Raw genomic sequence first — 13,890 nt, forward strand, 5'->3', positions numbered from 1 at the left:
GTCAGGAGCAGAGAGAGAGTGAGAGTGAGAGAGAGAGAGAGACAGATAAAAAAAATCAATACGTGCCCTTTGAGCTTTTAAGTATGCGAAGCACCGTGCAGCATAGTTAAAAGCTGCACACAGAAGGTAGCAACGTGAAGATAATCTTTCAGCATTTTCAGACGAGCGTCCGTATCGTCTAGGTGTGCGAACAGCCCCCCTGCTCACACCCCCTACGTCAGGATCACAGATAGTCAGCGCAAGAGAGAGAGAAAGAAAAGTAAGTTGGGTAGCTTCTCAGCCATCTGCCAATAGCGTCCCTTGTATGAAATCAACTGGGCAAACCAACTGAGGAAGCATGTACCAGAAATTAAAAGACCCATTGTCCTCAGAAACCCGCGAAGCAGCGAAAAATCCGCGATATATATTTAAATATGCTTACATATAAAATCCGCGATGGAGTGAAGCCGCGAAAGGCGAAGCGCGATATAGCGAGGGATTACTGTATACAGTAATTGTTTGCACTTCCAGTACTGTTCGGTAGGGTCTAAAGATTTAGGACTTACAGAAACTCCATCCTGTTCTTTTTACAAAGCATCCTGGGACTAAAGTTGTTAGACAATAAGCCACATATGCTTTACTTGAAACTCAACAGATTTACTTGAAGACTCAACAGAAAAACAGATACAGTGGAACCTCGGTTCACGAACGTCTCTGTACACGTACAAATCGGTTTACGACCAAAAAAGTTTGCCAAACTTTTGCATCTGTTCACGACCACACACTCGGTATACGAACAAGCCAGTTTCCCTTTCGGTTTGTGCGCGCCGATGATTTCCGCACATGTTCAGTCTCTCCCTGTGCATTCTCTGTGCAGTGAGCGAGAGAGATACACACAGACACATGCGAGAGAAACACATACACGGCATGCACGCGAGAGAGAGAGAGAGAGAGAGAGAGACAGACACACACACACACACGCATGCACACGCATGCGAGAGAGAGACAGACGCACGCACGCACGAGAGAGAGAGAGAGTGAGAGAGAGAGAGAGAGAGCTGGCCGCATAAGGGCTTGTTTTTAAAGAGACTGATTCCAGCATTGTTTTAACCTCGTATTTAATGAAGACTTTTTTCTATTGGATTTTAACCTCCACTTCACTTCTGTTTACAGTGATTGGTTTGTAGCGTGCATTGCTGCAATGTTACTTTTCTTGGTGGTTTATTAAATTATGGATTTTTCAAATGTTCATTTTTTTCCTTGTGCTTAAAACTTATTAAAAAAATGTTTTTAGCGAGCGGTTCGTAGCACTATAGCGCGAACTTTTGCAGTATTACTTTTCTCGGTTGTTCAAGGTTTTCTCAGTGTTATTCAATGTTTTTACATTTAGTTTACTATTATGCTGTACACTCTATGGTGTAATTAAGTAAATTTTTGTTCTTAAAAATCTTTAAAAAAATATATTTACATACAGTTCGTATGGTCTGGAACGAATTAATTGTATTTACATACAATCCTATGGGGGAAATTACTTCGGTTCACGATGAAATTGGGTTATGACCAGAGTTTTGGAACGAATTATGGTCGTGAACCGAGGTTCCACTGTAACTAGTTTCTTGAGTTAAACTAGGAAATGCGTGCAAAAGGCAAAACAAATTAATGTAAAATTAAAACGAAGCAACTGAGCCCAACATGAGATGCAAAAATCACAATCAGTAATCAGGCAAGACAAGAAAAATAATCACAAAGTGAATTCAAAAAGGTTCACTTGGTTTTATCCGCAGGTCAGATAAGGGTTAGTGCATCCTGCCTGTTGGTTAATTTGTGGTTATGACCCCACAGACCACGCCCCTAGAAACACGGGACGCGACCCTGACAACGGTACACAAAAATGGCTTCCATAAAAGGAAAAGGCTGTAAGACCTCAAATTTCATGCCCTAATCATGACACAGTATTTTTGATCTTTTATTATTCATTTTAGTAAATTAAAAAAAGACATTACCTGAAGAAAATAGATGTTGTCTTCAGTCTTGGAAAGTTCTCTCAGTCTTAGGTCTCTTTTCTTCAGGTCCTCAATCTCTCTCTCGAGGCGCTTCATGGCTCCTTCAGCTCTTTCCATTTCACTCCTCTCCTGATTTCTAATCAGCTCTGTCACTTTTTTGCTGGTTTCTTCAATGGTGCGGATCAAATCACCAAATATCCTCTCACATTCTTGTACTTCACAGTCTGTATATCTCTGGAATACACAGCTGTGCAGATTGAATTTCAACACATTGTTGGTTTAATTTTCTAAGAAATAAAATTGTGGTGTTTCTGCTGTGTTCAGTAGAGGGCAGTATGCATGGAAGGAAGGGGTGAGAGGGGAATGAGGAGAAACAGGAGAAATAGGACCATTTTGGTTGGTTTTGCAATTGTAATTGCTTTCAGTGAAGTTAAAATATCACTCCAGAAGTAGCCGTTCTCTGATATGAGAAGAACTAACCTTTTCCACAACCTAATCCTGCATCATTTCATCCGTCAGTTCTCCAAAACCACAAGTAACAATCAGTTCTTGTAAAACTGCAACGTATTGCTCAATCGACTCACCAGCCCATTGGCCATGCTGGCAGAACTTGTAATATTCAACAACATTAGCTTTAGGCACAAAAAATGATTTGGGAACTGTTACAGCAGTGTTGTATGTATTGTCTTCAGCTGGTAAAGTGTAAAAAATACATTGCCCTTCTGCTTCGAGACAGTGAATAAGCAAAACAAGATTTCTCTCATCGGGTACCGCGAACCTGATTAGCGGCAAGCATGTAATTCTCAAAAATGCATAGCCAAGCAGTGAAAATAACTGTAGGCTTACCCGGGTGTGGAAGGAAAGGTGCCAGCTGCTGCAGGGATAGTAAAGACATCCTCGTCGCCAATATGTTGTGTATTCAGTCAGTTCAAACAGCACAGTCTCCTTTGTTGAAATGCTTTTGCGGGATTAGGTTGTGGAAAAGGTTAGTTCTTCTCATATCAGAGAACGGCTACTTCTGGAGTGATATTTTAACTTCACTGAAAGCAATTACAATTGCAAGACAGATTGAATCTGCCATGACTGAAGTCATGCTTTTGTAGAGATATTGGGAGCGTCACACACCCTTTTCCAGCGACATCATAACCCCCCCATGCTCTCCAAATCGGTCTTCTGACTTCATAGTAAGAGTCACCAGAGACATGGATGTCACTGCCGAGGTAAGTAAACCTCTCGGCAAGGTCGAAACTTTCTCTGCTGACACGCTGCTGATGGCTATGCCTAAGAGGTCATTAAAGGCCTGGATCTTGATATGCAGGACACTTGTAAGCCCAGACACTCAGACTCCTCATTCAGTCTCTTGAGAGCCCTGATCAGATCCTCCATTGACTCCACGAAGATCACAGCATCGTCAGCAAAGTCAAGATCCTTGAATCTTTCTTCAACAACAGATGCCCCACAGCCGCTGGACCCAACGAACTTGCCTAACACCCAGTCCATACAAGTATTGAACAAAGTAGGAGCAGAACACACCCCTGATGAGCCCCAGAATCAACTGGGAAAAATGCAGAGGTCCTGCCTCCACTCTGCACAGCACTCACAGTACCAAATGTACAGGCCGGCCATGACATTCAGCAACTTTGGGGGGATCCTGTGAAGTCTCAGGATGTCCCACAAGGGTAACTCAATCAAATGAGTCGAACACTTTATGAAAATCGACAAAGGCTGCAAAGAAACTCTGCTGATATTTGCGTTTGCACTCCTTGAGAATCCTGTGCCAGGATGCAGCCAATGGTAGACATTTTATGGATGGCTGGTCAATGGTAGACATTTTATGGATGGATGGATGGATGGATATTTTAGTATAATAGGCAGGATTAGAGAGAGAGGGAGATAGAGAGATAGGAGAGGTGCCATCTATCTCTCTCTCTATCGTGTAATGCCTTTCCTATCTTTCTTTCCTTCTATCTATGTATCCAAATATAAAACAATTGTAATGCTAGACACTATTGCAACTATTTTGCAACAAAATAATAATAATATCATCATCATCATCATCATCTCACCTTTAGCAAGTTTACAGACTGCCTCAGCTCCTTCAGCTTCTTCTGCCTCTTCTGAACGGTTGCCTGTATCACTGCTAGAGCTGTTCCCATCTGCGCCTTTGCGAGGATGAAAAGCACTGGATCACTGTTTTTTGTTTAGAATTAATGATTTTGTATAGCAATCAAACAGTTAATCTAGCAAAATTTAATTTTATAATGTGCCATTAATAGCATGCTGCTTTACACGGCAGACAATATTACGATACTGCATCAAATTTAACACCTGGGGCCTCATGTATAACGCCGTGCGTAGAACTCACACTATAACATGGCGTAAGCACAAAAGCGGGATTGTGCGTACGCACAGAAAAATCCAGATGCAGGAATCTGTACGTACACAAACTTTCACGTTCTTCCACTACATAAATCCCGATCAGCGTGAAAAGTAACGCACGTGCACGCGCCTTCTGTCCCGCCCCAACTCCTCCCAGAATTACGCCTCTTTGAATATGCAAATTAATATAAATAGCCTTCTGAGAAAAGACAATGGGAAAAGCACAGGGGAAAATATAAGAATTTCAGCGAATACCAAGTGGAGGCAAAGGGAAAACATACTATTTGTTGGTTTAAACAGTGGTATAATCAACAAAAGGAAGTTGATCGAGTGACAGAGTGTCAGAGAAATTCGAAAGCTCAAGTTCACAAAGTCGCACAGTGCCCGAAATAAAAAAGAAATCACATATCAAAGTCGCCGTGAAAAGGCGAGTCGTAGCTCACCGTCTGAGTGTCATATGAAAGCTTATTAAGGTACAGACAAAAAAATAGGCACACAGTGGGGAAAAAAGCACGAAATGTCAACTTTAATCTCAAAATTTCCACTTTAATCATGTAGTTTATTTTGTTATTAAAGTAGAACATCATAAACTTCATCTTAAAATCGTTTAATTTACTAGTTTCTCAAATCCCATTGTAACTAAAGTAGGACATTAAATGCTTTGATCTGTATTTGATCTTCTTTGTGCTCTGTGTGTGAATCACTACCTGCTTCTTAAACAGGCTTTCTCTTTCTCCAACAGGACACATAATCCATTACATTCGTGATATTACAGCTGTCTGAATAATTAAAATACTGAGATGTATACGTGATATCTTTTTCATGATGATAGGAATGAAAGCATGTTATTAAACATGGGAACACGGTGGCACAGTGCTTGTTCATATCTCATGCAAGAGGCTTGCTCCGTGACCTTCAATGAAATAATTTATCACAGCAGTACTGTCTCTTTCAAACGTACTAACCTCCAATTCCTGTCCTTACTTTTCTTTCTCCAAATACCCATTCGCCACACAATCAGCTATGTAATAGACGTGACGCCATTTGTAAGCTTAGAACGCCGATTCTTCAAAACTTTTAAGGAACATTGAAATATCTTCGTAGTACATGTTTAATTATTATATCCGTCTATCTTTCCAGTGTTGCGTCAGCACAAGAATACAATGCAATGCAGGAACAATCCCTGAACTAGCTAGCGCTACGGCACTGTGTCCTCACATGTTTAATTATTAACAATACAGATTATTTAAATGAAGTTAAAGTTTTATCTGTATAATATAATCAACATATTTTGCTGCATTTCATCTTAAAAATGAATACCGTCATCATATGTAAATATGCGCTTTATAAAGTGGCGCAGGTTGTGCAATATTATAACTGTAGTGCAAGTTTACAGTGAGGTAATTGTACTTATAAGTAAACAGTTCTACAAGGAGCGCTTGATGGACTGATTGAGTGCGTTTCGAGTTCTTGGGATGAAACCTTTTCTAAACCGCAAAGTCTGTACTGGGAAGTCTCTAAAGCGTTTTGCCGTGGCTCAAGCAGCGTCTGCTTCATGTTGTATGCCGATATTTCTCTTTCCGATCAGCTGCTGCTGTGATTCCCCACTCAGATACAGTGATATAAATACTCTGAGTGGTGCAGTGAGAGTAATATGGAAAAACATGATCTGCTGTGGCAACCCTTAACGGGAGCAGCTGAAAGAAGAAGAAGATGCAGTGAGAGTTACAACGCTAAAGCAGTTATGGTATTTGGAATACTATGGCTATTCCCTGGACCATTATATTGCTGCAGGTTAATTACAATCAGATGCATTACACTAATAAACAATATGCAGTTAGTTTCAGTGTATTTATAAAGCCGCGTCAGGAATGTGGAGCTAAGAAAGAAAGGTGATCACACAGGAACAGTAGCACTGCTTTGACACTGGGTGCCGCCAGTCTGCAAAACCGAGCGGAGAAATTGCGTACGCCAAGGTATGAGTTACTGTGGAAATGTGCGTGGCTTTACGCCAAGTTTAGGTTTTATACATCGCGATTTGAGCATGGAAACAGGAGTACGCAACACTTTTGTGCATTCACACCGTTTATACATGAGGTCCCTGGAGAGTACAACATTAGAAAAACAGACACGTGTAGCAGATCTAATGTATGATTCAAAGGAAGACATATTGGAAGTATATTGTAAATATTCTTTATTTTCTGTGCATACTACATTCTAGTTAACTAGTGTGTGAATGTATATAAAAAATACCCAGTAAATATTCATGTAGATATTTTTTCATAAAGCTAAAGGTTGAGTAAAGTCACCTAGGAGGCTCAAATTCTTTTTTTGTTTATTTCAGTTTTTGTTATTTCACTATTATGTAATTAATACTGATCCTTTCTGTCTTTGAATTTATGTAATATTATTATTTTTATTCATTTGGTATCATGGATTTCTTTCTCAATTTTGTATTATGTATTAGTTTTCTGGGTGATAAGCCCTGCCTCCTGTATGTGGAGCCCAAGGAGGCGGGGCCACATGATGGTGCACCTGGGGGAGGGGACTACATCAGCTGTATTAAAAGAGAGACGTCAACATTTGTTGTGTTTGCTTTGAGGCCTGTTTGAAGATTTTGAGCTGTCAGAAGAAAGTGACAAAGCGAGCTCTCTTGAAAAGCAGCATCAGAGTGCGATACGTTTGTGAACACACCGACTTTGTATCGCATGTAGTTCGTTGCCTTGAATGCTATCATACTCTTCAAACTGATAACATGTAGAATGCTCACACAGTTGCTTTCCATAATTTGAAAAATAAAAAGGAAACTAAGTTTTCCAGAAAAACACACAAATCCACAATGAAGAAAATAAAATGAGCCTTGAAAGAGTTAACAAAGGTAGACTGCCATAGTGTCAAATAGTAACACCTGACAGTAAGGGAGTTGTTTGGCAGGACTCGCATCTATGAAGATAGGCATCTGTAGCACCGGGTTTGAAGTGTGCCACTGCGATATGTAAAGTTTATCTCCAAGTCCCTGATTTCACTCAAAACAGCAGAAACTATCCACTCTATGCAAGCCAGCTGACAGAGAGAGAGAAACTGATACTGACAAAGAGATGGAGAGAGACAAGCGAGGCAAGCTATTAAAGGTGACAAAGTATGTCCAGTCGTCTAAACGGTCAGTTTATGGTTTGCCGTAACCGTGTGCTCTTTTCAGTGCATGCGATGCCAGCAATAAAAGTGTACCCATGTTTGGGGATTGCATAGAACTTTAAACTGCAGAGAGAAGGATAAAAACTCAGAGTATCGCCCTGAACATGAAAGCCCCCCTCCGGACGGATGAACGACACCATTAACTGTATCTACAAAGCCTTCCGCCCTACCAAAGTTGCTAAAACCCTACTTGTTTGGACCCCACTCCAGTATCGGGCTTTGTCAAGAGCTTCCTTCGGGTTATTATTGGCAGTGTAAGCAAAAGCTAAGTGTTATTTCGCCCAAGTGATTATTTTTCTTTAGCCTAACATGACTGCCACATCACACTGGGGGATACTGTCTTTTATTCTATACTAGCTGAAATATCCAGCGATGCCCGGGAAGAAAATAAAGTTTTTGTTAAATTATTTGAGAAAAATATAATTAAGGCAGCACAGTGGCACAGTGGTAGCGCTGCTGCCTTGAAGTAAGGAGACCAGCGTGGAGTTTGCATGTTCTCCCCGTGTCTGAGTGGGTTTCCTCCGGGTGCTCTGGTTTCCTCCAACAGTCCAAAGACATGTAGGTTAGGTGCATTGGCATTACTAAATTGTCTCTAGTGTGTGCTTGGTGTGTGTGTGTGTGTGTGTGTGTCCTGCGGTGGGTTGGCACCCTGCCCAGGATTTGTTCCTGCCTTGTGCCCTGTGTTGGCTGGGATTGGCTCCAGCAGACACCCATGACCCTGTACTTAGGATATAGCGGGTTGGATAATGGATGGATGGAAAATATAATAAAATAAAAACACAGCTTGACAGATTAATTTTTGTTTTGTGGTGTAGTAAGTTTTTACATGCAGACTTTTTGACGATGAAAAAAAAAAATGTAATTAATTATTATTAGGTTAATTTAATTCTATTACCACTACAACATTGTTACAATTAGAATAATGCAAGATGAAAATATAGTTAACAAAAACAAATATTAAAATGACAAACAAATAATAGAATGGATTTTTCATGATAAATCCATTGGTTGCTTTTACGAAGTACAACGATAAAAAATGTTGGTTGCTTTTACGGAGCATACTAGAAACATTCCGAGTGTCAACTGGATGATAAAAAATATAATTAGAAAAAACACAACTTGACGGATTAATTTTTGTTTTGTGGTGTATTAATAAGTTTTTACATGCAGAATTTTTGATGATGAAAAGAAAATGTCAATTAAATTAATATTATTATTAGGTTGATTTAATTCCATTACCACTACAACATTGTTACAATAAGAATAATGCAAGATGAAAGTATAATTAACAATAACAAATATTAAATGACAGATTTTTCATGATAAAGATGTCAGTTGCTTTTACGAAGCACACCAGAAACGTTCCGAGCATCAACTGGATGATAACATACATAAATGACTGCAAGATTGTGACAGTCTGCTTTATATATAAGATTGTGGCTAATTTTTGGAGAGATGTTCATTGGAAGGTGCTTTGTGGAATAAACACTCTTTATTGTATTTATATTCCTATATTGTGGACTATATTGAAATGTCTGGGACTCCCCTTGGTTACTACCGTATATACAGGTGCTGGTCATAAAATTAGAATATCATGACAAAGTTGATTTATTTCAGTACAGTGATCTCTCCTCCATCGCGGGGGTTGCGTTCCAGAGCCACCCGCGAAATAAGAAAATCCGTGAAGTAGAAACCATATGTTTATATGGTTATTTTTATATTGTCATGCTTGGGTCACAGATTTGCGCAGAAACACAGGAGGTTGTAGAGAGACAGGAACGTTATTCAAACACTGCAAACAAACATTTGTCTCTTTTTCAAAAGTTTAAACTGTGCTCCATGACAAGACAGAGATGACAGTTCTGTCTCACAATTAAAAGAATGCAAACATATCTTCCTCTTCAAAGGAAACAGAGAGGAAAGCAAACAAATCAATACGGCTGTTTGGCTTGCGGTACAAAGCTGTTGAAGGCGGCAGCTCACACCCCCTCCGTCAGGAGCAGGGAGAGAGAGAGAGAGAAAAACAAAGTCAAAAATCAATACGTGCCCTTTGAGCTTTTAAGTATGCGAAGCACCGTGCAGCATACTTAAAAGCTGCACACAGAAGGTAGCAACGTGAAGATAATCTTTCAGCATTTTTAGACGAGCGTCCGTATCGTCTAGGTGTGCGAACAGCCCCCCTGCTCACACCCCCTACGTCAGGATCACAGATAGTCAGCGCAAGAGAGACAGAAAGAAAAGTAAGTCGGGTAGCTTCTCAGCCATCTGCCAATAGCGTCCCTTGTATGAAATCAACTGGGCAAACCAACTGAGGAAGCATGTACCAGAAATTAAAAGACCCATTGTCCTCAGAAATCCACGAACCAGCAAAAAATCCGCGATATATATTTAAATATGCTTACATATAAAATCCGCGATAGAGTGAAGCCGCGAAAGGCGAAGCGCGATATAGCGAGGGATCACTGTAATTCCATTCAAAAAGTGAAACTTGTATATTAGATTCATTCATTACACACAGACTGATGTATTTCAAATGTTTATTTCGTTTAATGTTGATGATTATAACTGACAACTAATGAAAGTCCCAAATTCAGTATCTCGGAAAATTAGAATATCAATTAAGACCAATGCAAAAAAAGGATTTTTAGAAATGTTGGCCAACTGAAAGGTATGAACATGACAAGTATGAGCATGTACAGCATTCAATATTTAGTTGGGGCTCCTTTGGCCTGGATTACTGCAGCAATGCAGCGTGGCATGGAGTCGATCAGTCTGTGGCACTGCTCAGGTGTTATGAGAGCCCATGTTGCTCTGATAGTGGCCTTCAGCTCTTCTGAATTGTTGGGTCTGGCGTATTGCATCTTCCTCTTCACAATACCCCATAGATTTTCTATGGGGTTAAGGTCAGGCGAGTTTGCTGGCCAATCAAGAACAGGGATACCATGGTCCTTAAACCAGGTACTGGTAGCTTTGGCACTGTGTGCAGGTGCCAGGTCCTGTTGGAAAATGAAATCTGCATCTCCATAATGTTCGTCAGCAGCAGGAAGCATGAAGTGCTCTAAAACTTCCTGGTAGATGGCTGCGTTGACCTTGGACCTCAGAAAACACAATGGACCAATACCAGCAGATGACATGGCACCCCAAACCATCACTGACTGTGGAAACTTTACACTGGACCTCACGCAACGTGGATTGTGTGCCTCTCCTCTCTTCCTCCAGACTCTGGGACCTTGATTTCCAAAGGAAATGCAAAATTTACTTTCATCAGAGAACATAACTTTGGACCACTCAGCAGCAGTCCAAAGGTGAGACGCTTCTGATGCTGTCTCTTGTTCAAGAGTGGCTTGACACAAGGAATGCGACAGCTGAAACCCATGTCTTGCATACGTCTGTGTGTGGTGGTTCTTGAAGCACTGACTCCAGCTGCAGTCCACTCTTTGTGAATCTCCCCCACATTTTTGAATGGGTTTTGTTTCACAATCCTCTCCAGGGTGCGGTTATCCCTATTGCTTGTACACTTTTTTCTACCACATCTTGTCTTTCCCTTCGCCTCTCTATTAATGTGCTTGGACACAGAGCTCTGTGAACAGCCAGCCTCTTTAGCAATGACCTTTTGTGTCTTGCCCTCCTTGTGCAAGGTGTCAATGGTCGTCTTTTGGACAACTGTCAAGTCAGCAGTCTTCCCCATGATTGTGTAGCCTACAGAACTGGACTGAGAGACCATTTAAAGGCTTTTGCAGGTGATTTGAGTTAATTAGCTGATTAGAGTGTGGCACCAGGTGTCTTCAATATTGAACCTTTTCACAATATTCTAATTTTCCGAGATACTGAATTTGGGACTTTCATTAGTTGTCAGTTATAATCATCAACATTAAAAGAAATAAACATTTGATTAAACATCAGTCTGTGTGTAATGAATGAATCTAATATACAAGTTTCACTGGAATTACTGAAATAAATCAACTTTGTCATGATATTCTAATTATATGAACAGCACCTGTACTCGCGGATAAGTTCTTCCACAGATAAATCGGGGCTTAATTTTACCGTGTAATTTCTGGTATTTTATAAGTCGAATGCAGAAAACTCACGCTGTTGGTCCAAGAGATTACGATATGCTAACGTCCACCTGAGAGAGTAACCACGGAGCACGCTGCCTTTTGTTTCTAAGTATTGTGCCTACGTGACCACCGGTAATACCCAAACTATTCCAAAGCGACGTTTGCACTGCTTTGTATATCTCACACCCTCATACATCTTTATCGTAACAGCATCCCTTATCTACGATGGAGCGTTCGATCGGAAGAAAACATGAAGCTGCAATATGGAGGTGCCCCGAATGCCAGTAGGGCATCATGGACATTGGAGTCTTTATTCACAGCCCTGCTGGATACCATGGGGGCCGCCAGAGGATGCCGCAGGGAGGCCCAAAGACTTGTATTTTCCATATAATCCGGAAGTACTTCCAAGTCATGCGGACAGAGGAAATGACGTACTTCTGGGTTGAAGAAAAGAGAGGTTTACCCGACCCAGAAGTGTTATGAAGTCACATGGACTAAGGGACAGAAACACTTCCGGGTCAAGGACTATAAAGGATTCTGGGAAAACCCCAGACTGAGACGTACCTCAAAGTAGCAAAAGAAATTGGTAACTGTGCTGCTGCAACAAAATTCAATCTGTCTGAGAATCTGATGCAAGATTGGAGGAGACCAGAAGATAAAATAAATAACATTTAAGAGTTGCATTTTTTGAACGGGCGTATAAGTCAGGGTCTGATTTTATGGGTTTCAAGACCTGACTTACACGTGAGTATATACGGTAAATGTCAAGTGGATGATAACATACATACAAGACCACAAGATTCTTACAGTCTGCTTTATATATAATTTCTATATAGATTCTTATTTAAGTAGCACGCTCCAATCATGAACAAACTCATTCCCTGGGAGTGTGCGCCCCCTGCTGGGTACAGCATCACAGCTCATGCTATATCTCATCTTTTTTTACAAATGTAATAACTTACTGACCCAAAGCAAGAAATGAGAACAGTTTATTGTCCTCTACAGCACGTAGGCAATGTGTTTGTCCTTAACTAGTAAAGTAAGGGGTGCAGCTCCATTTAATACTAAAGCAAGTGACCACCAATTCACATTAATGTACTGCCATTTTTTTTAAAATGATTTTGATAGAAAGAAGGAACAGGCTTTAAAATTTGTATCACTTTTATCCCAGAGCGGCTGCACTTACACGGTCTTACATTTGCCATTTGGCTCAGATGACAATGACTCACATCCTTACCTGTTTTTCTGCCCTTCCAGCTTCAGACGTGACAGTCTCATGACTTCTGTGCTCCGTCGCCCCACATAAACAGCAGATGCACACCTCGTCGGTTTTGCAAAACACCTCCATGGCCTTCCCATGCTTGGTACAGAGGTTCTGCGGCAGACCCGCCGTCGGTGTGACCAGCCTGTGGTCCTTCCAAATTGCTCCTTCATAGTGGGGCTGCACATGAGTCTCACAGAAGGAGGCTAAGCAGGTTAGACAAGACTTCACAGCCCTGAACTTTCTTCCAATGCAGAAATCACACTCCACGTCTCCAGGTTCTGCATAGCACTGAGGGGGTGCAACAGACGTGTCGGATATCTTCACTTTTTCCACCACTTCCACTAGCATGGTATTCCTGCGAAGAACGGGCCTCGAGGGAAAGATCTCTCTGCACTGAGGGCAGCTGTACTCCACTGCCTGATCCCAGTAGTCTTTAATGCAGAGCATGCAGTAGTTGTGGCCACATGGGATCGAGATAGGGTCTTTGAGGATCTCCAAGCACATTGAGCATGTAAATTGATCCCGAGACAGGGAAATCGTAGCTTCTGCCATTACGACTACAAGGAGAGATTTCCCAGGAAATGAAAGTAAACAGGCTGACTGTCTCCAAAATGGAGGGTGTGGTTCTGGACTGAAGCCTGGAGAGCGAGTTACACCTGAGCAGAAGTGCCAGCAAACGCGCACTGTGGAGTCCTCATCCACATGAAAACCCTTTGTTGGAAATGTAGAAAAAGTGTTGTCATTTATGTCATTTGTGTTGTCTCGACTGAAATGTATGCAGATCCCCTTAAATAAGAGTCTGCAATGAGCACTTAACAGTTTCAAATTACAAATCAAAAATTCAGATGTTATTGAAGCAGAAGGGATAATCAAGGAATGAATGGGTCTTTGTCCCAAACCTTATGCAGGGCAGTGTAGGTGTTATGATTCTATTAACTTCCTTAGCGTTACATTTTTTCTTGAAAAAACATGTAAAAAGCATTGCATTTTTTGGCTTGAAAAATTACAC

The 13,890-nt window shown here is 41.0% G+C and overlaps 1 protein-coding gene across 1 annotated transcript in view; it reads right to left on the reverse strand.

Moving 5' to 3' along the window:
- LOC114661977 (E3 ubiquitin/ISG15 ligase TRIM25-like) overlaps positions 1-13,617 on the reverse strand; it is a 75,729-nt gene extending 62,112 nt beyond the window's left edge. The window contains exons 1-3 of the mRNA XM_028815253.2: positions 12,855-13,617; positions 4,049-4,144; positions 1,983-2,216 (exon numbers count right to left, since the gene is read on the reverse strand). Coding sequence (XP_028671086.2) covers positions 1,983-2,216; positions 4,049-4,144; positions 12,855-13,433 — 909 coding nt within the window. The 5' untranslated portion in view covers positions 13,434-13,617. The remainder of the gene's footprint in view (positions 1-1,982; positions 2,217-4,048; positions 4,145-12,854) is intronic.
- Between the last annotated feature and the right edge of the window lie 273 nt (positions 13,618-13,890).

This window comes from Erpetoichthys calabaricus, chromosome 12, assembly GCF_900747795.2.
Source record: "Erpetoichthys calabaricus chromosome 12, fErpCal1.3, whole genome shotgun sequence".
Taxonomy (NCBI): domain Eukaryota; kingdom Metazoa; phylum Chordata; class Cladistia; order Polypteriformes; family Polypteridae; genus Erpetoichthys; species Erpetoichthys calabaricus.